General features: G+C 43.3%; 1 protein-coding gene across 1 annotated transcript; it reads left to right on the top strand.

Annotated features, from left to right (window-relative positions):
* The first annotated feature begins 194 nt into the window (after window positions 1–194).
* Window positions 195–24,080, top strand: LOC310849228 (proto-oncogene Mas-like). Its single transcript, XM_083749364.1, has 8 exons — window positions 195–209; window positions 1,586–1,701; window positions 2,407–2,534; window positions 9,871–10,094; window positions 11,531–11,655; window positions 15,130–15,239; window positions 17,412–18,930; window positions 22,206–24,080. Exon 7 carries the CDS (start codon window positions 17,458–17,460, stop codon window positions 18,448–18,450), a length of 993 nt encoding a protein of 330 aa, XP_083605490.1. The 5' UTR covers window positions 195–209; window positions 1,586–1,701; window positions 2,407–2,534; window positions 9,871–10,094; window positions 11,531–11,655; window positions 15,130–15,239; window positions 17,412–17,457; the 3' UTR covers window positions 18,451–18,930; window positions 22,206–24,080.
* Window positions 24,081–25,904: the final 1,824 nt, after the last annotated feature.

The raw sequence follows: 25,904 nt of genomic DNA, 5'->3' as shown, positions 1-25,904 counted from the left end.
GTCTCAAATCCTAGGCAACCCTAAACGCCCTTTTCTAGGGAGTGAGCCTAATGGATGCAGACTTCACTTGCATTTTGCAAGTCCTAGGTATGCCCTATTAACTTAGTTGGTCTTTAAGGTGCTACTGGAAGGAATTTTTTTATTTTGTTTTGACTAGGTATGCCCTGAAAGAGATCGCAGGACAGGTATGCGGAACAGAAAGGGAAGCGGTGAGGATTTGTCTCTGGGAATGGAGCGGGAAGGGAACTAGTAGCTGAGGAAGAAAGATACAGTGGCACCTCGGGTTACATACGCTTCAGGTTACAGACTCCGCTAACCCAGAAATAGTACCTCAGGTTAAGAACTTTGCTTCAGCATGAGAACAGAAATCGTGCTCTGGCGGTGCGGCAGCAGCAGGAGGCCCCATTAGCTAAAGTGGTGCTTCAGGTTAAGAACAGTTTCAGGTTAAGAACGGACCTCCTGAACGAATTAAGTACTTAACCCGAGGTACCACTGTAAAAGGAGAGAGTTTGAATTCGGGTGGGAATCATTATCTTCTACGCAGGGTCCCAAGTCAAGCAGTTCTGGGACAAGACACTGGACTGTAACATTTTGGCTGCCAAGAGTCCAAGAGGTAGAGGATTTAGTTTTCTTGCATTTTGTACTGGGTGCCTTCTTAGTTGGAGGAAGAAAAGCAGGAAGCAGATCTCGGTTTGCATGGAGAAGGTCCCAGATGTCATTCTTGGTATATGCAGGTAGGACTGGGAAAATCCCTGCCTGCGACTGTGGACAGGTGCTGCCAGCCAGTGCCAACCAGCATCTCCCACCTGGCATTCTCCAGATGATTTGGACTACAATTCTCATCACCCCTAACCATTAGTCATGCTGGCTTTGGATAGTGGGAGTTGGAGTTTGCAGGGTTTCAGGTAGGGAAAAAGGTGTGCTAGGAATGGGGAGCCTCCAGCCAGCTGGCCAAATGAGATCTACTGGTAATTCTGATGGTATACCTGTTTCTCCCAAACCTCATGCACCTGTCACACACATGATATCATATCAACTGTGGGGCATGTAAAGAATACATGACTAGAAAGGAACTATCAGGAAGGTTTGGCATGTGGAGCTCACTTACAGACAGCAAGCCCCTTTAAAGTTGTAAGAACACTCCCAAATTAGTCATAAGTATTATTTTAAAGTTTGATCTGAGTACCACATTAAATAAAAGAGAAACAGCAGAATAAAAGCAAATGTCCCAAAATAAAAGATGTCCCATGTATAGGGAAGTTTTTAATGACTGACGTTTTAATGTATTTTTAGTCTCTGTAGGAATCCACCCTGAGTGGCTAGGGAAACCAGCCAGATGGGCTGGGTACAAGGTTGTTGTTGTTGTTATGTTGCTTCCATTGTTACAACAATAAAAGCAACCAGATTGCAAAACTTAAATACAATGAGCACAGAGGGGTAAAATAATCACATCTACAATTTTTCAAAGTGAAAAAAATTAAAATTGTCTTTGCGCGGTTCTGAGATGAGCCACTTTCTGAACGTCTCTGGGGAGCACTTTCAATACATTGGGTGCCACCACAAAGAAGATCCTTCCTTCGCCCAGGTATCACCATTAATGGTAGGACACCCAGGTCTCTGGTGTAGACCTGAGTGCACAGGTGGATGACATGGAAGTATTTGTGCTTATTTAATCACCAAGCCTATATCCGGCTTCAAAAGGTCAGCATCAACACTTTGGATTGTGATATGAAATGGCTCAAGGACCAGTGAATCTGTTTATACCATGGTGAGATAGGTTCACAATGACTGGTCCCACAAACACAGGCAGAAGAACGGGAGTGCAGAGGGAGCGGACCACCCCTGGCACCACTATTCCGGTAGGGTGCCATCACAGCGCCACCACCCTGGACACGCGCTGCACACACCCCCGTAGCCCGGGTGCCATGCCCCCACAGGTGGCACGCCACGCCCCCAGAATGCCTGACACGCCCTCGTGGGGGCATGCCACGCCCCTGGGAGTGCCAGCCACACCCCCTCCTGCTCTCCGCCCCCAGTAGTGGAGCATGCAGCTTCGCCACTGCCCACAAAGCAGTGGCTAGTAGCTGTATTTTAAGCTGGCCAGTCTTCTATATTAAATGCATAACACAGGCATCCTCAAACTTGGCCCTCCATCTGTTTTGGGACTACAACTCCCATCATCCCTAGCTAACAGGACCAGTGGTCAGGGATGATGGGAATTGTAGTCCCAAAACAGGTGGAGGGCCAAGTTTGGCGAGGCCTGGCATAGCAGTAGTCTAACTACAGCATAAATCATAATGGCTAGGCTACTTGTGCCCAAGAGCGGTCCATACCTGGAATCCCAGCTGAACAGGTGGAAGACCCACCAAGCCACTGCAATCACCTAATCCTCAATCAACTATCTAGGAGGACCCCAAGAGTTCATCAACAACCCTGAGTCCAACCTTGATCTTAAAGAGGAGCATAACTCAATCCAGAGTTGATCACCGCCTTTGATACCACCTTTCCCAGCAGATGTCTCACCTATCAACCAGGTGAGAAGGAACTGAGAGAGATAGAATTCATTGGTGTCAGTTTGAATCAAAAGAAATTAGAAAGAGGAGGAGGAAGAGACCAGCAGGCGGATGAAAAGAGAAGGGAAGATGAAGGAATAAAAGGCACAAGTTTCTCTATTAGAGGAGGTGAAGGAGAAAAACCGAGACTGAGAGCTCCCATGCCAATTTTAGCCCCACTTGGCCAAGTATTTTGGTCTTTTTATAGCTGCTTCTGAAATAACTTACTGTGCAGGGGAGAAGGAGGGGTGTTGGATGGATAGAAATATGACTCTAGCTCTGTAAAAAAATCCTCCTCCCCCTTTGAAAATACAGATTCAGGTATTTTGAGCTGAGGTTTAAGCTGAAGAGAGGAAAAACAATGGGGAGGCAGGCTATGCATCTTATCAGATTTGGAGAGGGAGGGGGGAATGTTATTTTGAGATGAGAAGATTCTTACCAAATTGCTTTCTAGCTTGTGGTCTAAATTAAAAGGCCCATGGCAGGAATATTTTGGGAGGTGGCTCAGCCGTGGCTTGATGGCTGGAGCCGCCACTCCACCCTTGTAGAAAATTCCCAGGTTCTTATTTTGGGGGCAGCTTTGATCAGAGGCATCTGTTGTGAGGTGCAGAGAGATATCAGCTGGTGCCCCCTAGTTTTGTCTCATATGTTTCTGCAAGCAGAAAGCAAGGATTAACGATACTTTATGGTCCTATATAATATCCTTTGCCTTCCAGAAGATTCTGAATAGTTTTTTCCCTGATGCAAGTTTGGCTTCCCTGTTTATAGCACACACAAAAAAGCATTTTAAATTGATACAAAATCATTCATGCTCACTCAACATGCTTCTTTCAATCAAGATTTTGCCATCCAGATTGGTGTGTGTGGTTACTTGGAGCAGTAGTCTATTAACCTTTACCCAGAGTAGACCTATTGAAATTAATGGTCACAACTGACTTGGATCTATTAATTTCAGTCGATCTACTCTGATTGAAATTTAGTGAGTGAGGAACCTTTGACCCTCCATAGAATCATAGACTAATAGACCCCCCCCCCAAGTCATCTAAGGGACATGGGTGGTGCTGTGGTGTAAACCATGAGCCTAGGATTTACCGATCAGAAGGTTGGCGTTCGAACCTCCGTGATGGGGTGAGCTCCCGTTCCTCATTCCAGCTCCTGCCAACCTAGCAGTTTGAAAACAAGTCAAAGTGCAAGTGGATAAATAGGTACCACTCCAGCGGGAAAGGTAAAAGGCATTTCTGTCGGCTGCTCTGGTTTCACCAGAAGCGGCTTAGTCATGCTGGCAACATAACCCGGAAAAACTGTCTGCGGACAAACGTTGGCTCCCTTGGCCAGTAAAGTGAGATGAGCACTGCAACCTCAGAGTCGTTCACGACTGGACTTAACTGTCAGGGGTCCTTTACCTTTACCTTTTTAAAGTCATCTAGTCTAAGGTTACCAAACGTCCCTGTTTCCCAGGGACAGTCCCCGGATTTACAAATCAGTCCCCTGACAAAATCCATCTATTTAATAGGAAGTTGAAAAGTGTCTCTGGATTCACTGAAAAAAATCTGGTAACCTTAATCTTGTCCAACCCCCTGCAAAGAAGGCATCTCAGCTTAAAGCATCCATGAGAGAGACCACCCCCACACACCTCTCCTTTAAAACTCCTAGTGATGGAGAGTCCAGAACCTCCCAAGGGAGTCCGTCCCACTGTCAAACAGTTCTTAATGTCAGAAAGTTATTCCTGATGCTTAGTTGGAATTTTCTTTCTTGTAACTTAAAAAAAAAAAATATTAGAGATTTTATTAGTACAATAAAAAAGAAACCAGAATAAACAGAAAACAAAACAGAAAAAGACACAGAAATACAATTAACATCTTATAATAGCCATATTTTCTTTGCTTTTTGGACTTTCTCACATCTCTGGCTCCTGCGTTCCAAAATTATACAACTTTAAACCAGCAATTTATCACCTTGTTTCCATTCTTATTCTATAAATTTCCAATATTGTGTCCCTAACTTTGAATACTTTTATCTAAATCTTAAATACCTAATTTAAACATAATAATTATTCAAAATTTATTTTTCTCTTAAAATTCGCTCATTCTCATATTCTTTTCAACTAGCTTAATGCTGCCGTGTTATTTTCAATCTCGCATCCTTCTTAGCACTCATATAATTTACAATGTTTTTGTAAATAGTCCTTAAATTTCTTCCAATCCTCTTCCACTGCTTCCTCTCCCAGGTCTCGGAATCTGCCGGTCATTTCTGCTAGTTCCATGTAGTCCATCAGTTGCATCTGCCATTCTTCCAGCGTGGGCAAATCTTGAGTTTTCCAGTATTTGGCGACAAGTATCCTTGCTGCTGTTGTAGCATACATGAAAAATGTTCGGTCCTTCTTTAACACCCTCTGGCCAACAATGCCCAAAAGGAAGGCCTCTGGTTTCTTAGGGAAGGTATACTTAAATACCTTTTTCAGCTCATTATATATCATTTCCCAGAAAGCCTTAACCCTAGGGCAAGTCCACCAGAGGTGAAAGAACGTTCCTTCAGTTTCCTTACATTTCCAACACTTATTATCAGACAGGTGATATATTTTTGCAAGCTTGACTGGGGTCATGTACCACCTATATATCATTTTCATAATATTTTCTTTCAAGGCATTACATGCCGTAAACTTCATACCGCTGGTCCATAACCTTTCCCAATCAGCAAACATGATATTATACCCAATATCCTGTGCCCATTTTATCATAGCTGATTTAACCGTTTCATCCTGTGTGTTCCATTTTAACAGCAAGTTGTACATTCTTGAGAGTACCTTAGTCTTAGGTTCTAACAGTTCTGTTTCCAACTTCGATTTTTCCACCTGGAAACCTAACTTTTTATCCAATTTAAAAACCTCTTTAATCTGAGCATAATGTAGCCAATCTCGCACTTTATCTTTTAGTTTCTCCAAACTCTGCAGCCTCCAATTATCTCCATCTTTTTCTAGTATTTCCCAATACTTCGGCCATTTGACCTCCATATTGGTTCTTTTCAGAGCCTTAGCTTCCATAGGTGACAGCCACCTTGGGGTCTTATTTTCTAATAAGTCTTTGTATTTTGTCCAGACATTAAACACTGCTTTCCTAACAATATGGTTCTTAAAAGTCTTATGAATTTTGACCTTGTCATACCACAGATATGCATGCCATCCGAAAGCATTGTTAAAGCCTTCCTAATCTAAAACATTAGTGTTTTCAAGAAGCAGCCAATCTTTCAGCCAGCAAAAAGCTGCTGATTCATAGTACAACCTTAAGTCTGGCAGGGCAAACCCCCCTCTTTCTTTAGCATCAGTTAATATTTTAAACTTAATTCTGGGCTTTTTGCCCTGCCAAACAAATTTGGAGATATCTCTTTGCCACCTCCCGAAACACTCCATTTTATCCACAATCTGTAAAGTCTGAAAGAGAAACAGCATCTTTGGCAATACATTCATCTTTATAGAAGCAATTCGGCCCAGCAAGGAAAGTTTCAATCTTGACCAACTTTCAAAGTCCCTTTTAATTTCTGACCAACACTTTTCATAATTATCCTTAAATAAACTCAGATTCTTTGCTGTTATGTTTACCCCTAGGTATTTTACTTTTTTAACCACATTTAACTCTGTCTCTTTCTGAAACCTTTCTGACTCTGAAGATGTCAAGTTTTTTTCCAATACCTTAGTTTTTTGTTTGTTTAGCTTAAATCCCGCCACCCGACCAAACTCATGAATCAATTGTAATACCCTTTTCGTACTAGATTCTGGCTCCTGTAAGGTCAAAACTAGGTCATCTGCAAAAGCCTTGAGTTTATACTGTTTCGCTCCGACCTGGATTCCTTCAACCAACCGGTCCCCTCTAATCATATTCAAGAGCACCTCCAGGACCGAAATGAATAGCAAAGGGGAAATAGGGCAACCTTGTCGTGTTCCTTTTTCAATTTTAAACTCTTCCGTCACCACATTGTTAACTATCAATTTAGCCTTTTGTTCTGAATAGATTGCATCTATCCCATTTTCAAATCCCCGTCCCACTCCCATCCCTTCCAGGTTTTTCTTCATGAACTTCCATGAAATGTTGTCAAAGGCCTTCTCCGCATCTATAAATATTAACACTGCTCTTGTATTAATGTTTGTTTGCAAAAGTTCCAAAATATCAATAATGTCCCTTGTGTTGGCAAACAAATGTCTACCTGGGAGAAAGCCTGCCTGATCTTTATGAATCACTTCATTTAGAACTTTTTTAAATCTACTGGCTAAAATGTCTGCAAAAATTTTGTAATCCACATTTAGAAGGGAGATGGGACGGTAGTTCTTAAGTTGTGTCTTTTCAGTTTCTGATTTAGGTATCAATGTGATGAAAGCTTCTTTCCACGATTCCGGTGCTTTCTTCCCCTCCATAATCTCATTGCAAACCTCCATTAATGGATGTATCAAATAGTCTTTCAATGTCTTATAATATTTGGAGGTAAGCCCATCTGGCCCTGGAGATTTGCCCAATTGCATATTCTGAATGGCATCTTCAATCTCTTGTTGTGTTATTTTATAATTCAGGGTTGATCTATTTTCTTGAGACTTTCTTTTTCTTTCTTGTAACTTAAAGCCATTGGTTCGAGTCCTATGCTCTGTAGCAGGAGCAGGCAAGCTTGCTCTGTCTTCCATGTGACAGTCCTTAAGATACGGTGCTGAACTACAATTCCCATCATCCCTGGCCATTGGCCATGCTTTCTCTCTCTCTCTCTCTCCACACTGTATACAGTCATACCTCATGTTACGTCTGCTTCATGTTACGTTCTTTCAGGTTACGTCCCGTGGTGACCAGAAAGGGTTACTTCCGGGTTTCGCTGCTTGTGCATGCCCATGCACAGACGCACAAAATGACATCACACGCATGTGCAGAAGTGGCAAATCACAACCCACGCGTGTGCAGACATGACGCTATAGGTTGTGTTCTTTTCATGTTGCGAACGGGCCTCTAGAACGGATCCCTTTCACAACCAGAGCTACCACTGTATATGTAATATTTATAAATTATGTGCATCTTTGCAAAAGGCTTTTAAGTCCAAAGGGCTCACCACTAGGGATGCCTACCCACCATACATTTGATGCACAATTCAAGCACATGCCTTCTCCCAAACAATTCAGGAAACTGTAAGTTATCCCTCCCAGAGCCACAGTTCCCAGCACCCTCCAACAACTACAGTTGGGAGGATTCTTTGAGAGAAATTGTGTGCTTTAAATGTGTGGTGTGCATGCAGCCTATGATCAGTATTAAATGATACAGAGAGAAGAAAAGGTGGTAGGTTCAAGATCTGAAGGGAGCATAATCTCCTTAAATATATGGATTTAACAAAGCATGTGGTGGAGAACTCAGAAATCAGAGGAAGCTTCAATCAGGAAAATCCCCATGGTGTGAATGCTTTCACTGGGGAACAAAAATTTTGTTGCATTGACACCTGCAGTTGTTCTAACCTAATTTCGATGTGCTGATTTCATATCTGAAGTTGGTTTTGTTCTGTAAGCTCTATTTTTTTTTTGTAGTTCATGTTTTTCACTTTTCAACCTAATCTTTGTTATTCACAATGCAAGAATCCAATATTTTATTAAACACATAGCCAAAGTAGTACAATATGAGTATAAATGTAAGTGACTTATATAGCATTGAACATGACATGTATAGCATTGAAAATGACGTGTATATCTATGTACAGTTGAAAGTATGCAAAAAAATGCATTCCCTTGGAATACACAGTATACACATTACACATTTTTGTCTACTTGAAGAAGCCATGGTCCAATCTGAAAAATACAAATATTTAGGTTACAAAACTATAAAAATAAAAAAAAACTAAGTTTGCAGAACAATAATTACCATGTGGTTAGGATAGATCAACGTTTCAGTGTCCACTTATCCCCAGTGTAAATATGATAAATCGGCAAAAGTCAGAAATTGAAAGATAACTATAGCATGTACACGAAAATCAATTCCAGATTTGAATTCAGCATTGAAAGAACATATAACAACAGTTGAAAACTCTCATGCAACAGAAAATGGGAAAAAAAAATGTTTCCCAGTGATAACTCCAGTTTATAATTATCTGAGAATTAATAAACAAGTAAGAAACATAATCAGAGAAAACACTGGTGCATAAAAATGATCACCTGGATCATCCAGTCAAGGCTGGGTGAGGTACTGATCAAATATAATGCTGACCAATTGACATATACATGATTAAATGGTGACAAGCTTTATGCAGCCCCCTTACCCTGAATGTGGATCTGGCCCTCTGTCGGGTGTGGTGTGGAGACTGGGCACCCCCATCCCTAACAAGGGAGGAGGCAGTTCCATGCTGCTGGTAAACCCATCCCCCCAATGCCCCTCAACAAGAGGCCAGAGGTGGCGACCATATAGGGTACCATCAACCGCAACCTAAGGCCACAACCTAAGAAGAACCCTAGGTGTAAGATTTGGTGGGGTACAGAGGGAGGATGGCAGACCTACTGGTGATTCCCAATGACTAAAGCTTAAAAAATTAGGTAAAGGACCTTTGGGCAGTTAAGTCCAGTCAAAGGCAACTATGGGGTTGTAGTGCTCATCTCACTTTCAGGCCAAGGAAGCCGGCGTTTGTCTGCAGGTCATGTGGCCAGCTTGACTAAATCGCTTCTGGTGCAACGGAACACTGTGATGGAAGCCAGAGTGCATGGAAACACTGTTTACCTTCCTGCTGCAGCGCTACCTATTTATCTACTTGCACTGGTGTGCTTTCGAGCTGCTAGGTTGGCAGGAGCTGGGACAAAGCAACGGGAGCTCACCCTGTCACGGGGATTCGAACCGCTGACCTTCCAATCAGCAAACCCAAGAGGCTCAGTGGTTTAGACCACAGCCCCACCCACATGCCCCCCCCATGTCCATGACAAGGTGAGTGACAATGTGATTGGCCTTGTGGGGTCTGCTGGAGAATCCAGTGATTTGCCTCACTTTCCCCCTCCCCATCGCCAAGTTTTAATTCAGTTACTTTTCCTTTCACTCTCATCCTTTGCTCTGGGCTGCTGGTTTCCTTGTGAAGATAGAAAGGACTTTTCCATAGCACCTTCCTTACTCAAAAGCATTAGGGGAATCCCAACTTTAGCTATTAGGCATTCACTTGACAACACCCCCCCCCAATGTATTGCATGATCCACAATGATGTGTTCTATTGGGAACTGGCTTCAGACACCTGGCCCATTGACAGACCAACTCTTCATTACAAAGATGTCTGCAAACAGAACGCAAAGGCTGGCAATGTCAAACCCGCCATGTGGGAATCTCTGCAGATGACCTCAGTGCTTGGAGACAAATAGCCAGGTTGTGCATCCACAGCAGTGACCAGAGGAAGAATGACCACTTGGAGGAACACAAAGAGAAGAATCACATCTGCAGCAGCATAACTGGATACCTTCATCTGCCCCAACTGCAACAAAACATGTCTCTCCTGTATTGGTCTCTACAGCCACAGCAGGCGCTGTGACTCTCCAACAGTTTGACTTCACCTACAAAAGTGAAATCTTCCATTGGTTCCTGGGACAGATGGATGGTAGCAGCAAGACTACAGCAACATGATGCTTGTCTTAGTCCTTTGATTATCCCTTTTCTCCCCAATTTAAAGAGTACCCTTTCTGAAATATGTTATAGCAGCTTGGAAGCAAAGAATGGGGCTGGAGGAATGACGAGGAGCTCCAAAGTTCTTGCAACAGGTGTGTTAGTTCAAAGTAAGCATATGTGTGGGAGAGAGGAGATATTCCTCCTCACTCCCACCCTTCCTGCAATTTCATGACTGGGCATTTGGGGGTTCAGATCTGGGTTGGACTAGGGCCACTCCAAAATGCAGGATCAGAGACACAATTGAACAGTTATACTCCCTGTTAAAACAAAGATAAAACCTACTTGGTATTAATTTCCAAGATATAGCCTTCTGTAGAATCATGCATTCAGGACTCCCATTAACTTTCCAAGTATATACCATCCCTTGGAAAAATATTTGGAAATAAATTTCCTTAAAACGTAATGATGTTGCTGAAGCAGCCAGGAAAAAAAAACCAGCAGAACCTGGCAGAGCAGGGCAAAGACATGTTGCTGCCAGAGGAAAAGGACAAGATAACATCCACTTTTCATTCCATGTGTTAGAAATTTGGTGGTGGGATGTTGTCTCCCACTGCAGTTGATCTCAGAAGGGGCACAGGCATGTCATATGACAGGCATGTCATATGACATGTCTTCAAACATCCTACCCCACTCCCTAGCACCCACCACCTGCAGCTGTCACCTCACCCTGTCAAATGGTAGGGCTGGCCTTGCAATCCGTCAATGGCTAATGGAGGCAGAGGCCAAGGATTGAACCTGGAGCCTTCTGCATGCAAGGCAGTTGTTCTCTCACTGATCTATGGTGCTTTCTCCTAATCCCTTTCCTGGTTTTTAATGTTATATGGCTGATTTCAAGCAACTGCCTATGGTTTGGTCTTCAACATCCTAAGGTGTGTAAGCATCCTTGAATCTAAATTGCTGGTTTTAAATCTTTTAATGTATTTCAACTATTGTTTTTAACTAGTTTGTTTTTACTGCTTTGTATTTTATAATGTGTTTCTAAAAGTTGCTAGCTGTCTTGAATCCCAACTTGGGAGAAAGGTGGGAAAACAACAACAACAACAACAATTCAAAACTAGCCAGCAATAACATTGTTTGGAAAACCTTGTGGCCGTACCAGAAGATGGCCTGTATTGGAATTGGTTAGTGTCTAAGAGAAGGAAGTTCCCCACAGCTATAGAAAGAGTTGCTAGGAATGTCTTTGAGGATAAATTTTATTAAAAGTAAATTGCTATGGCAAGATAGGATTATATTCTGCCAACAATGTACTTACCGTAACTGTTATGATGAACATTGATACTGATTTGCTGATGCATTTATTATCTGTTGTTGTTGTTTTTACTATGCCTTCAGGCTTGCAATAAACCTGATTGATTGATCTAGCAAAATGTCAACTGATGAACTGCAGAGCTGATTGGCACAATTAGGTTTCCTAATAGAATGGGCATTGCAGTGCAGCCTTGCAAATGTCCGCTCAGGTATAAGTCTCACTAAGTTCAATGGGGCTTACTCCAGCCTAAATGGGTAATGGATTGCAGCTTAATTTGTGTAGAAGGTGCCAATTAAGTGCAAAAAGTATGTCATAGGAAAAAATGCAACACAATCACAAAGGATGGGTAGAGAACCAATAGTTCTATGGGAAAGGCATTGTCTCAAAGTTCAAAAATCATGTTCCGTATAAACTTAAATCTTGGAAGTTCAGTGACCTGCATCTGCTTAGGAGCTGGCCAAAATGGGGGGGGAGGGGAGTGGGTGACAAGGACCATTTCAACAGGCAAATGCTGCCATCTACTGGACCCCCCATAATATAGCATTGCATTCCACTTGGACCTCGTGGGCAGCACACGCAATCTAGGGTCTTCTTTCTCTCCATTCAACACCCCTCCCTCTCCCCTGCACAGTATGTTATTTCAGAAGCAGCTATAAAAAGACAAGCGTACTTGGCCAAGTGGGGCTAAAATTGACCTGGGAGCTCTCAGTCTCGGTTTTTCTCCTTCACCTCCTCTAATAGAGAAACTTGTGCCTTTTATTCCTTCATCTTCCCTTCTCTTTTCATCCGCCTGCTGGTCTCTTCCTCCTCCTCTTTCTAATTTCTTTCAAATAATACTTAGGAATAAATGGGAAATGTTTTAACAGCCAGTTTCAATCCATTGAACACTTACTATACAAGGTTATCCCCCTCCCTTCAAATATTACACACACTTGGTGAAAAAATGGAACTTACTTAAAAGTGATCCCTTGTCACTTTATTTGTATTTACATTTTCTATATCTGAATTTACAGTGTTTACACTTGGTTTTTGCTAGGGACTGTAATTGGGGATTTTGGGTGTGTTTGTGTGTGTGTGTTTTACATTGAGAGGGCAGTATAAAAAGAAAGAACAAAAGGATGGGATATAAATACAACCAGCCAACCAATATTCAGATAGGGCAAGAAGATCCACAATATCATCTCTGTTACTAGGTTCTGTTATCCATGCAGTGAGAAGAGGATACCTCTGGGCAGGAGTGGCTGACATGCATCAGAACCATTGAGGTGGATGGTATCGAGCCCAATAATTCGTGGAGCCAGAACCAATGACAGCCCGAGTCAACAATTTTTGGGTTTCTGTTCCATCCTCCTCCCTGTTGAGTTCTACAAGGGTCAACTAAGGAGAAAGAAGTTGAAAGGCAGACAGAAAGAGGTTGGTGGGTTATTGCCTCATTTGTCCTAACAGAACAGCCTCCACTTTCTCTGGGGCAGCCACTTACAGCTTCTGAAGCAGTAATTTTGTTTCCTGCAAGTAGCTAATAAATTAGGATACAGGAATCTCCTTTATATCATATACAATTACAGTGGTGCCTTGCAAGACGAAATTAATCCGTTCCGTGAGGCTCTTCGTATAGCGGTCTTTTCGTCTTGAGAAGCAAGACCATTGACAGCTTAGCGGATTAGCGCTATTAGCGGTTTAGCAGCTTTTAGTGGATCAGCTGATAAGCGGCTTAGGGCTTAGGAAAAGGGGGGGGGAGGAAAAAAACCCCACAGGAACTCACAAGACATTTTCATCTTGCGAAGCATGCCCATAGGGAAATTTGTTTTGTGAAGCGCCTCCAAAACGGAAAACCCTTTCATCTAGCGGGTTTTCCATCTTGCGAGGCATTCGTCTTGCGGGGCACCACTGTATACTGATTTGGATCCGAACTGCACTGCAAACAGGATTTCTTCCCCCTTCCTTTTAGACCGAGCAGAGCACGGAACTTGATCTCAGGGTCGTGGGTTTGAGCCCCACGCTGGGCAAAAGATTCTTGCATTGCAGAGGGTTGCACTAGATGGAGCTTTCCAACTCTACAATTCTATGATTCTATGAGAGCCAGTGTGGTGTAGTGGTTAAGAGCAGTAGGCCTGTAATCTGGTGAACCGGGTTCGCGTCTCCGTTCCTCCACATGCAGCTGCTGGGTGACCTTGGGCCAGTCACACATCCCTGAAGTCTCTCAGCCCCACTCACCTCACAGAGTGTTTGTTGTGGGAAAGGAAGGGAAAGGAGAATGTTAGCCTCTTTGAGACTCCTTAGGGTAGTGATAAAGCGGGATATCAAATCCAAACCCTTCTTCTTATTTGCAGAGAGGTTGGCAAGTGTGCAAAAGGGGGTGGGAACCCATACATTTGAAGGCAGAGTTTGCAGCCAAATCCTTCCAGCAAAGAGACAGCTTTAAAGGGGCTCGCTGTCTGTACCAAACAGCTGACAGTGAGCTCCACATGCCAAACCTACCTCCTGATAGTTCCTTTCTAGTCATGTATTCTTGACATGCCCCAGAGTTGATATCACATATGATATCATGTGTGTGACAGGCAGGTGAGGTTTGGGAGAAACAGCCTTACCAGCAAAATTAGGTCTCGTTGTTTGGCCTGCTGGCTGGAGGCTCCCCATGCCTAGCACACCTTTTCACCCACCTGATACCCTGCAAACTCCAACTCCCACTATCCACAGGCAGCATGACTAATGGTCAGGGATGATGAGAATTGTAGTCCAAATCATCTGGAGAATGCCAGGTGGGAGATGCTGGTCGGCAATGGCTGGCAGCCCCTGTCCACCATTTCAGGCAGGGATTTTCCTAGCCCTACCTGCAGATGCCAAGAATGACACCTGGGACCTTCTCCATGCAAACGGAGATCTGGTTCCTCCTTTGCTTCCTACAGCCAAGAATGTGCTCAGAGCAAAGGTAGCAAAGCTAAATCCTTCACGTTTAGAAGCTAGACTCTTTGCAGTGAAAAGGTTACAGACAATGTCCCTGAACTGCTTTGCTGCGGACTGCATAGAAATTGACTATTCCCACAATAAATCAGAATTTATATTTATTTTATTTTATTAAAAAACTCTCTCCTTTTCTCTTTCTTCCTCACCTGCTAGTTCCTTCCCTGTTCCATTTCCAGTGACAAATCCTCACCACTCTCCTTTGGGATATTCGACCTGTCCTGGGATCTCTCTCTGAGCAACCCTATGACTTGTTCACTGCAAAGGAAGTCTGCGCTCAATAGATTCAGTTCTTAGAAAGGGCATTTAGGGTTGTCTAGAATTTGCGACAATCCCTGAGGTCCCTCCAAGTGCCCTCTTCTCTTTAGGCTTTCTTCCTTACCCACAAGGTCCCTTCCAGCTTCCACTCTAAATCGTTTCACACACACCCTTCATTCACGCTGCAGACCCTTCCCAGAGGCACCGCCTCCTCACTTCCCTTCCCATTTGCCTGCCAAACTTAGTATCTTCCTTCCAAAATTAGCCTCACTCTGAGAGCAATGGGGTCGCATCGCTCTGTCCCGGTTGCTGCTGTTACTACTGTGAAATTTGCGGAGTTTGAACTATTTCATTTGCCCCGTCTTTCATTTCCTAACTCAGTCGGTATCAGGTTTTCAAGAGAGCGTCTTCATATCCTCAAATAGCCTGCTGGGTTTGGCTTTCATTTTGCTTGCTCCCCAAGGCTCCTTTTGGATAACAAGTTTCTGATCTGGCTGCAAGTGTGTCGCTCAGTGCTGGAAGTAACGTAGTTCAACCGGGACTGAAGGATCTTCGCTGCTTTTTCTCCTACAGGTAAGACGAATGATTGTCGTTACGTGGTGGTGCAGTGTGGTGCAGTGCTTAAGAGCGTTAGTCTCGTAATCTGGGGAACTGGGTTCACGTCTCCGCTCCTCCACATGCAGCTGCTGGGTGACCTTGGGCTAGTCACACTTCTCTGAAGTCTCTCAGCCCCACTCACCTCACAGAGTGTTTGTTGTGGGGGAGGAAGGGAAAGGAGATTGTTAGCCGCTTTGAGACTCCTTAAAGGGAGTGAAAGGCGGGATATCACATCCAAACTCTTCTTCTTCTCTACGGAAGTGAAACTTTCTGGAACCACCAGAAGACAACTGATACGTGCTTGATGGAGTCTCCTTCTATCTTTTGACTCCTCAGGGGGAAGAAATAAGACACGATCACTATCCTTCGTGGACGTGAAGGAAGTACCGAATGTGGGACTTGATGGTACAGTACTTTGAAAACTAAAACATTAGAACCACAAGTTTTGAGATGCTAGAAGGAAGTTTCTATTCATGTCTATGCATGGGTGTCGCCAGGGAGGTGTAGGGAGCAGCTTCCCCCCCCCCCATCAAGTAATTACTTAAAAAAAACCCTACATGACTAATTGTATTCCAGATAACTTTGTTCTGGCACCTCCAAACATAAAGCCTGCCTCCTTGTCTAAGGATGTAATCCTAACACAATTTAATCTGGAGTGAGCCCCATTGTAGTACAGATGGCTCCCCATTTACACGGGAGTACCATTACAAGCCCCTGCACATGCGCAAAATCACGTATAATGGGGAGCACCCTGAAATGACCCACCCCAGAGCCCAAAGAGTCCCCCCGTCAGTTCTGCCAGTCCACGGAGCTGCCCTGCCTCTCCAGCTGGCAAGGACAAACAGGGCAGCTTCCAGGTGGCAGAGGGACTCAGGAGTGGCAGCAGTTTCACCTGTGGTACACCTCCAAGTGAAACTGCCACCTGGGAGCAACATGGACGAAGGAGGAGGGAGCGGCAGCATCAAATGGCCCCACTCCGTTGGCGCTGCGATGCAAGCCCCCAGACTTTGCAGAGGAGCCCTGAGCTTGGGTGACGATGAAGCACGTGGCGAAAAGGAGGAGTGCTGGGTCCTGATGGGCCGCTCCCTTGCCCACTCATGATTGGCCAAGCGGAGAAACACTCAGTACAGTGGTACCTCAGGTTACATACGCTTCAGGTTACATACACTTCAGGTTACAGACTCCGCTAACCCAGAAATAGTGCTTCAGGTTAAGAACTTTGCTTCAGGATGAGAACAGAAATCGGGGTCCGGTGGCGGTGCAGCAGCAGGAGGCCCCATTAGCTAAAGTGCTGCTTCAGGTTAAGAACCGTTTCAGGTTCAGTACGGACCTCCAGAATGAATTAAGTACTTAACCTGAGGTACCACTGTATTTTTAATAATAATAATAATAATAATAATAATAATAATAATAATAATAATAATTGGAGAAAAGTTCTGGCCCGAAAAAGCTCTGCTCCGGCGCAGTATAGGGCCATTGTTTTGTTCAGAGGGACAGATGGAGGGAGAGAATATTAGATCCAGAATCATTGAGTCCTTTGAGTGTTAGCAGATGTTGCAGAATAAACTGGGTCACGTCAAGGTTTGTAACATTGGGTGAGAACCAAAAGAGGACAAAGAAGAGATACAATGTTTTATCTCGCTGTATGATCTCTCTCGCTCATGTGGCACTCAGCCAGCTGAGGCTTCTTGGACTGAATCCTATGGAAGTCCTAGAAAAGGCATGCTCTGGGGTTGTTCTCAGGATGGGGCCAAAGAGTGGGGATTTAGGCTGGATCTCAAGCCCATTCAGCTCAGTCATGTAACTGGGTAACTCAGCATAGAATATGTTCTTAAAGGCTTGTTTTCCTTCTGCCAGGCTTAGAGAGGGTAGAAGCAGCACAGCTGATGAACAGGGTTTGAATCTGACGTAACTTTATGCCAGCTGAATTTAAACCTGCTTGATTTATGACTGCTTCTAGTCCAAAGAGTTGCTCCCTAAGAAAGTAACGTCACTGAAGCGAGATCTCAGCACTCCACAGTGATCTCTCCCCTTTCAATTGACAATGAGAACAAAAAAGAGAGATTTATAACCAACTGCAGGAAGCAGTGCAATATTTCTCAGCTTTATAACATAAACAAACTTCCCTTTTTTCTCTATTTTTCCCAGTGGGTGACTCTGCAAGAAGTAGCTGAAAGAGAAGAGATTGAACATCATGGCCAATAATGGCCTGCACTCTCCAATCCCTTTGGGTGCTGAAGAGGAATATAATAGAGTACACAATGCAACCGAGCTCCCAGACTATACTGATTATTTTGACGGAATACCATCATATGATGTAACGGTTATTATTATCCTTGTCTGCATTTTCCTCATTAGCGTCCTTGGACTTTTAGGGAATGGGACTGTCATCTGGATTCTAGGATTTTGCATGAAAAGGACTGCTTTCGCAACCTATATCCTGAATTTGGCTGTTGCTGACCTTGGGGTCCTCCTAGGTTCAGTTCCTTGGAGGATAATTGTCTTCCTCGATAATTCTCATTCGCATCTTGTCAATTTCAATGTTTACTATTTAGTGATCATAAGTGCCCATTGCTTTTTCTCCATGAACCTCATCGGTCAATTTCTGCTGACAGCCATCAGCATCGACAGCTGTGTTTCTGTCATCTTCCCCATTTGGCATCGATGTCGCCGGCAACCCAACCTGTCCATCATTGTGTGCGCCATCATATGGAGCCTTGCTTTCCTGCTCACTCTCGTGAACATCCTTGATGACATTGTAGACCTTGGAGTAGCTTTACGTTGGTACGAGTTGCTGGTGAGTGCTGTGTTTTGCCTCCCGCTGATCACTGTCTCCACTCTGATCCTCTTCATCAAACTTTGCTTGAGATCACAGCAGAGGCAGCAAGGAAATGTTTTAATAGCCATCCTGATGGTGCTCCTCTTTTCCCTCTTGTTTGCTTTTCCATTTACTTTCCTTTATTTAATATTTTCTTTCCCCCATCTTACATTTCGTAATGCCCTACACATTGGGGCCTTATGCTGCTGCCTAAACAGTAGCATTAAGCCACTAATTTATTTCCTGGTTGGGAAGAGAAAGAGCGGTCAATCTAGGGAGAGCATGAAAGTCATACTCCAGAGGCTTTTCAAGGAGGAGGAAGGCTGCAGAGAGGAGGCCAATAATGTCCCAATCCAGACCCAGGTGTGATACGTTCAAAATAATCAGAGAGCTCCACAATTACACCTCTGGCTATGACAATCTATGTTCCCTTTAGCCCTCTTTTTTTTTTGGTAAACCTGCTGCTTTTCACTGTTGATGGTATATGCCTGGGGAGGAACAGAGATGAACCCTCATCTCATTTCTTCAACTGCTGATATGTGATGCTTTTAGTACTTGGTGTTTGCTTCACTTTCTGATTGCTCTTTGCTTATTTTGAAGTGATTTCCTGTGGCTATTTTTTTTGGTGTCATTTCAGGGGTATAGTAAAAGTCTACTGGACTGAAGGGCATTAAAAAAAAGAAATCAACTTAAAATATTTCCGTAAGAGATGTAATAGGGGAGAAAATCATGCCACTTCAATCGTCTGTAAGGAGATTCTAAAATATGTAGAAAATAGGTTCTTTGCATAGTGGACGTGTGTATATATATATACACACACACACACACACACACACACACACACAATATGTATGTATATATATATATTCCCCTTCATGGATCACTGCCTTGCCGTGGCGAAGGGACTTGAAGAACTCAGAGAAGCTATGAACTATGCCGAGCAGGGCACCCAAGATGAACAGGTCATAGTGGAGAGTTTTGACCAAACGTGATCCACCTGGAGGAGGAACCGGCAAGCCACTCCAGTATCCCTGCCAAGAAAACTCCATGGACAAAGACAACAGGCATATAAAAGATATGACGCTGGAAGATGAGCCCCTCAGGTCGGAAGGCGTCCAACATGCTACTGGGGAAGAGCAGAGGGCAAGTACAAGTAGATCCAGAGCTGATGAAGCGGCTGGGCCAAAGCCAAAAGGACGCTCAGTTGCGGATATGCCTGGAAGCGAAAGGAAAGTCCAATGCTGTAAAGAAAAATATTGCATAGGAACCTGGAATGTAAGAACCATGAACCTGGGTAAGTTGGAGGTGGTCAAAAATGAGATGGCAAGAATAAATATTGACATCCTGGGCATCAGTGAACTAAAATGGACGGGAATAGGTGAATTCAGTTCGGATGACCATCATATCTACTACTGTGGGCAAGAAACCCGTAAAAGAAATGGAGTGGCCCTCATAGTCAACAAAAGAGTGGCAAAAGCTGTACTGGGATGCAATCTCAAAAATGATAGAATGATCTCGATACGAATCCAAGGCAGACCTTTTAACATCACAGTAATCCAAGTTTATGCACCAACTACTTGTGCTGAAGAAACTGAAATTGACCAATTCTATGAAGACTTACAAGACCTTATAGAAGTGACACCAAAGAAGGATGTTCTTCTCATTATAGGGGATTGGAATGCTAAAGTAGGGAGTCAAGAGATAAAAGGAACAACTGGCAAGTTTGGCCTTGGAGATCAAAACGAAGCAGGGCAAAGGCTAATAGAGTTCTGTCAAGAGAACAAGCTGGTCATCACAAACACGCTTTTCCAACAACACAAGAGACGACTCTACACATGGACATCACCAGATGGGCAGCATCGAAATCAGATTGATTATATTCTCTGCAGCCAAAGATGGAGAAGCTCTATACAGTCAGCAAAAACAAGACCTGGAGCTGACTGTGGCTCAGATCATCAGCTTCTTATAGCAAAATTCAAGCTTAAACTGAAGAAAGTAGGAAAAACCACTGGGCCGGTAAGATACAATCTAAGTCAAATCCCTTATGAATACACAGTGGAAGTGAGGAACAGGTTTAAGGATTTAGATTTGGTGGACAGAATGCCTGAAGAACTATGGATGGAGGCTCGTAACATTATACAGGAGGCAGCAACGAAAACCATCCCAATGAAAAGGAAATGCAAGAAAGCAAAGTGGCTGTCCAATGAGGCCTTACAAATAGCGGGGGAGAGAAGGCAAGCAAAATGCGAGGGAGATGGTGAAAGATACAGGAAATTGAATGCAGATTTCCAAAGAATAGCAAGGAGAGACAAGAAGACCTTCTTAAACGAGCAATGCAAAGAAATAGAGGAAAGCAACAGAATGGGAAGAACCAGAGATCTGTTCAAGAAAATTGGAGATATGAAAGGAACATTTCGTACAAAGATTTCCACAATAAAGGACAAAAGTGGAAAGGACCTAACAGAAGCAGAAGACATCAAGAAGAGGTGGCAAGAATACACAGAGGAATTATACCAGAAAGAAATGGATGTCTCGTATACCCCAGGTAGCGTGGTGGCTGACCTTGAGCCAGACATCCTGGAAAGTGAAGTCAAATGGGCCTTAGAAAGCACTGCAAATAACAAGGCCAGTGGAAGTGATGGTATTCCAGCTGAATTATTTAAAATTTTAAAAGATGATGCTGTTAAGGTGCTACACTCAATATGCCAGCAAGTTTGGAAAACTCAGCAGTGGCCAGAAGATTGGAGAAGATCAGTCTACATCCCAATCCCAAAGAAGGGCAGTGCCAAAGAATGCTCCAACTACCGCACAATTGCACTCATTTCACACGCTAGCAAGGTTATGCTTAAAATTCTACAAGGAAGGCTCAAGCAGTATGTGGACCGAGAACTCCCAGAAGTGCAAGCTGGATTTAGAAGAGGCAGAGGAACCAGAGACCAAATTGCAAACATGCGCTGGATTATGGAGAAAGCTAGAGAGTTCCAGAAAGACATCTACTTCTGCTTCATTGACTATGCAAAAGCCTTTGACTGTGTAAACCACGGCAAACTATGGCAAGTTCTTAAAGAAATGGGAGTGCCAGATCACCTCATCTGTCTCCTGAGAAATCTCTATGTGGGACAAGAAGCTACAGTTAGAACTGGATATGGAACAACTGAATGGTTCAAAATTGGGAAAGGAGTACGACAAGACTGTATTTTGTCTCCCTGCTTATTTAACTTATATGCAGAATTCATCATGCGAAAGGCTGGGCTGGATCCCTAGCCGGAATTAAGATTGCCGGAAGAAATATCAACAACCTCAGATATGCAGATGACACAACCTTGATGGCAGAAAGTGAGGAGGAATTAAAGAACCTTTTAATGAGGGTGAAAGAGGAGAGCGCAAAATATGGTCTGAAGCTCAACATCAAAAAAACGAAGATCATGGCCACTGGTCCCATCACCTCCTGGCAAATAGAAGGGGAAGAAATGGAGGTAGTGAGAGATTTTACTTTCTTGGGCTCAATGATCACTGCAGATGGTGACAGCAGCCACGAAATTAAAAGACGCCTGCTTCTTGGGAGAAGGGCAATAACAAGCCTAGACAGCATCTTGAGAAGTAGAGACATCACCTTGCCAACAAAGGTTCGTATAGTTAAAGCTATGGTTTTCCCAGTGGTGATGTATGGAAGTGAGAGCTGGACCATAAAGAAGGCTGATCGCTGAAGAATTGATGCTTTTGAATTATGGTGCTGGAGGAGACTCTTGAGAGTCCCATGGACTGCAAGAAGATCAAACCTCTCCATATTGAACGAAATCAACCCGGAGTGCTCACTGGAAGGACAGATTGTGAAGCTGAGACTCCAGTACTTTGGCCACCTCATGAGAAGAGAAGACTCCCTGGAAAAGACCCTGATGTTGGGAAAGATGGAGGGCACAAGGAGAAGGGGACGACAGAAGACAAGATGGTTGGATAGTGTTTTTGAGGTTACCAGCATGAGTTTGACCAAACTGCGGGAGGCAGTGGAGGACAGAGGTGCCTGGCGTTCTCTGGTCCATGGGGTCACGAAGAGTCGGACACGACTAAACGACTAAACAACAACAACAAACAATATATATATATTCACACACACACACATATAGGTCCCAAACTTTTGAAAATACATCAGATAACTGCTTTGAAAATACTCCAACATTATAAAAATAATAAAAATATAACTACTAAAAATAAAATAACTAAAAAATACAGTGGTGGCGGTGGTGGTGCGGCGGCAGCATGAGGCCCCTTTAAGTAAAGTGGTACCTCAAGTTAAGAACAGTTTCAGGTTAAGAACGACCTCCAGAATGAATTAACCTGAGGTACCACTGTAACAATATTAAAAATAATAATAAAGAGGTAATAGAACATGCCAATAGCAGTATTTGTTAGGATTCACTCCCTGTGTTGTAGTCATGGGATTGTTTTTATCACATGGCGGTGTATGTTTCATTCCACATTGTGGGAAGTGACGGAGACAGGGTGTTTTTATTAATGTGTTTCCATGATGTAGGATTTTTGTCCCTTGTTCTCTTTCTTTGCAGTCTGATGCTGAAGAGGAAGGAGCTGAGTTACAATGCTCCGAGTATATATATGTAAATAAAAGTAGTTTAGCCAAATGGCTGCACTACTGAGTCTGAACACTGATGGCCTTTATGCTGCTGATGCATCTTGGTATCAGTTGCTGTGGTGTTCAGACTGGAGAAAGCTTTTGAATCTCCCAAAGGAACAGCCAGGAGGGAGAGAACATGCCAGTCAGGCATGTGTCTCTGCCAGACTCCTACTCATGTGTAGGACCTCCTGACCGTATGGATATTAAAAAGCATTTTTAAACAACAACAACAAATATCAATAGACCATTGTGGAGGAAGTACTTTAATTGCTCGTATAGGCCTGGTGGAACAGAAAAGTTATCAGCAAGAACTTAAAAGTTGACAGAGAAAGTGGCTACCAAATTTCTATCAGCAGTGTGTTCCACAAGACCAGGCTTAAATTCTTTTTGTTGTCAAATGAACCTCAACAGCAGAGAGAAAGACCAAAGATGCTCATGCAAATTGTCTAATTCCTCAAGCTGGAATATAAGCATTCAGGTGATCCCTGAGGTATCCTAGAGCCAAGTTGTTCAGGGCTGTGTAAATCAATACAAGAATCTTGAACCCAGCTCAGGAGCAGCCAGAACAGCTGTTTTAATAATGGCTTCACATGTTCTCAATGAGAAGCTCCCATCAGCAATCTGGCAGCAGCATACTGCATCTGCTGGAACTTCCAAACCAGACCCAAGAGCAGCCCCACATCAAGCACATCACAGTAATCTAGCCATGAGGTTACCAATATATGCTCTTGCAGTGGTCAGGCTATCCCTGTCCAGGAATTGCCATAGCTGGAAAAGGCGCTCCTAGTCACAGAGGACACCTGAGCATCTAGTGACAAAGATGTATCCAGAAGTACCACCAAACTTCACACTTGCTCCTTCAAAGAGAGTGCAACCCCACTCAGAACAGGGAACTTGCCAATTTCCAAAACATGGGAACCACCCACACAAAGAGCCCCCATCTTCATAGAATTCAGCCCTCATCCAGACCTACTGCATCCAGACACAGGTTCAAAGCTTTCACAGCCTCTCCCAATTCCTATGTTATGGAAAGGGAAAGCTGCGTGTCAACATCATCACACTGCTGATACCTTGTTCCAAAACTCCTAAAGGCCACATCCAATGGCTTCATATTGATATTAAATAGATATTAAAGTTAATTGGAGTTCAAATGATAATACTGCAAGTACAATATAACATGGAAAGAAGCTTAGCTTCTATTCAATCTGCTTCAGTACTGTATTTTAACTTTTGCATGTTTTAAAGTATGGTTGTGATTGTTCTTGATTTTTCTGTTTATTCATTTGTAAGCTGCTTTGGAGTGTATTTTCTTTCTTTTTTGCAATCAAGCAGTGTATAAATTTTATGAAATAAATGAAAAGAATAAATGGGACGCTGATGTGGCATTTGACCATTCCTTGTGGTTATGTTTGTATAGGGGGATGGAAATGGTTAATGTCGATTGACCAATGAGAAAGCTCAGAGGCAGAACCTACCTGGTTTTGAGGCTCAGCCCAGGGGTTTACCATAGAGGAAGTGAGGGTCAGAGAGAGGCAGAAAAAGTCGAACACGGTGGTTGTGACAGTTAGAGTGAGAGTCAGGGGGTTACCATGGAATTGCCTGCTAATGAAGGTGGGGAGGAGGAGGATGACACTGGTGGATCTGCACCTTTCCACGAGTCACAGGAAATGATTCTGAATGCTTGCCCCCTCCACCTAGTTTGCGTAACCTACCGCCCTTGGTAATCATGTCTCCCCACCAATAGACACCTCCCCCCCCCCAATAAAAGGCAAACAGGGACAAATGCTTTTGGCCGTTAAAAGGCCAGGAAGTTGTTATCTTGCTTAGACAGCCTTGATTAGAAATCTGGGGATGCGGTCTTGATTTATTCCATTTGTCTGGTACAGATAAAGAAGTACGTGAGATATGAGCTGCTTCCTCCAGAACCAATTACGAACCTAGTCTTCATGACTGTAGCCTTCTGGGACATAAATGACAATAGTCTCCTCCTCCATGGAGAAGTGATAATTATCTTCATATCCTATTAAAGAGCATCCTCTTGTCTTATGAGGCAGAGAATCAAATTAAACCCAGAGGCAGAACAGAAGGGACCGTTTTTCATCTTTGTGTGAGATTGGTAAGATTTTACATTTTCTCCTGGAGCATGAGTGTGGCCACATTTTCTGTCTCTTAAGTCCTTAGGACCTACCATTCCAGAGCAAGTTGCTGTGTCTTGTTCTCTTGCACTCACCATCTCTGAAGACTGCTGATCTGCAGTTAATCGCAAGGTTGGGTGAAACATTCACAGGAAAGGCCGTAGCTGCAGTGCTTGCAGAAGGTTGATTCAAAGAACCTCAAGGTAGGGGTGGAAAGACCACTTTTTAAAATGCTACAGAGTGGCACTGAGAGTCTGTTTGACAAGTCCTGATCTTGATAGACCAATAGTCTGACTCAGTATAAGGTCACTACCTGAGGTTTTGCCAAGGGAGAGAACAAACATTGTATCCAGACACAAGAAGAATAATGTATTTTAACGGGTACGTAGAATAGGCTGGGTCATTTCAAGTGATCCAAGTCCAGTGCAGGAAATTTACATCTGATTGATCAGTGAAGTCTTGGGAAAGTTGGTCTTATTAAGGCAATACGAAGGGAGCAGATATCAATGTTCCTAGAAGCAAACACAATGATGGGATTCCGCTTAATATATAAACATATACACTCTCTTGAATTTCTTTCTCTGTTCTGTGAGTGACTAAACCCTTAGCGTGAAGCTACAAAACAATAATTATCCCACTGAAGAGTTTGTTTCTCCCCTTTCCATAAGTCACTCTTTGAGTCAACACTCAGAATGCCAGTAGAGCACTTTCCTTACTCTTGGTCCTTACAAGTGAAGGCTAATCACATCCCCACCCCATCACCAGAGGTCTTCACATTAGCTGCTTGGGTTTCTTTTCTTTTTTAAAAAAATATCTTTATTGAACAATTTTAAAATATATCATGGACAACACACACTTTGACAGATAAATATCAAATAAAAAATGAGAACAAGAAAAAAAACAGCTACATACAGGAGTAAAAGAGAAAAAAGAGACAAAAGAGAAAAAAAGATAAAAGAAAAAAAAAGATAAAAAAATGAAGAAAGCGGAAAAAATCAACATCAGAATCTAACAAGTTTACAAACAAAGGACCTCCGTCCAACTCGGTTTAGGATTAA

Source organism: Podarcis gaigeae, assembly GCF_964106915.1.
Source record: "Podarcis gaigeae genome assembly, chromosome: 7".
Taxonomy (NCBI): Eukaryota; Metazoa; Chordata; class Lepidosauria; order Squamata; family Lacertidae; genus Podarcis; species Podarcis gaigeae.
Note: the sequence above shows the minus strand (reverse complement) of the source record. Positions and strands in the feature narration are given on the sequence as shown.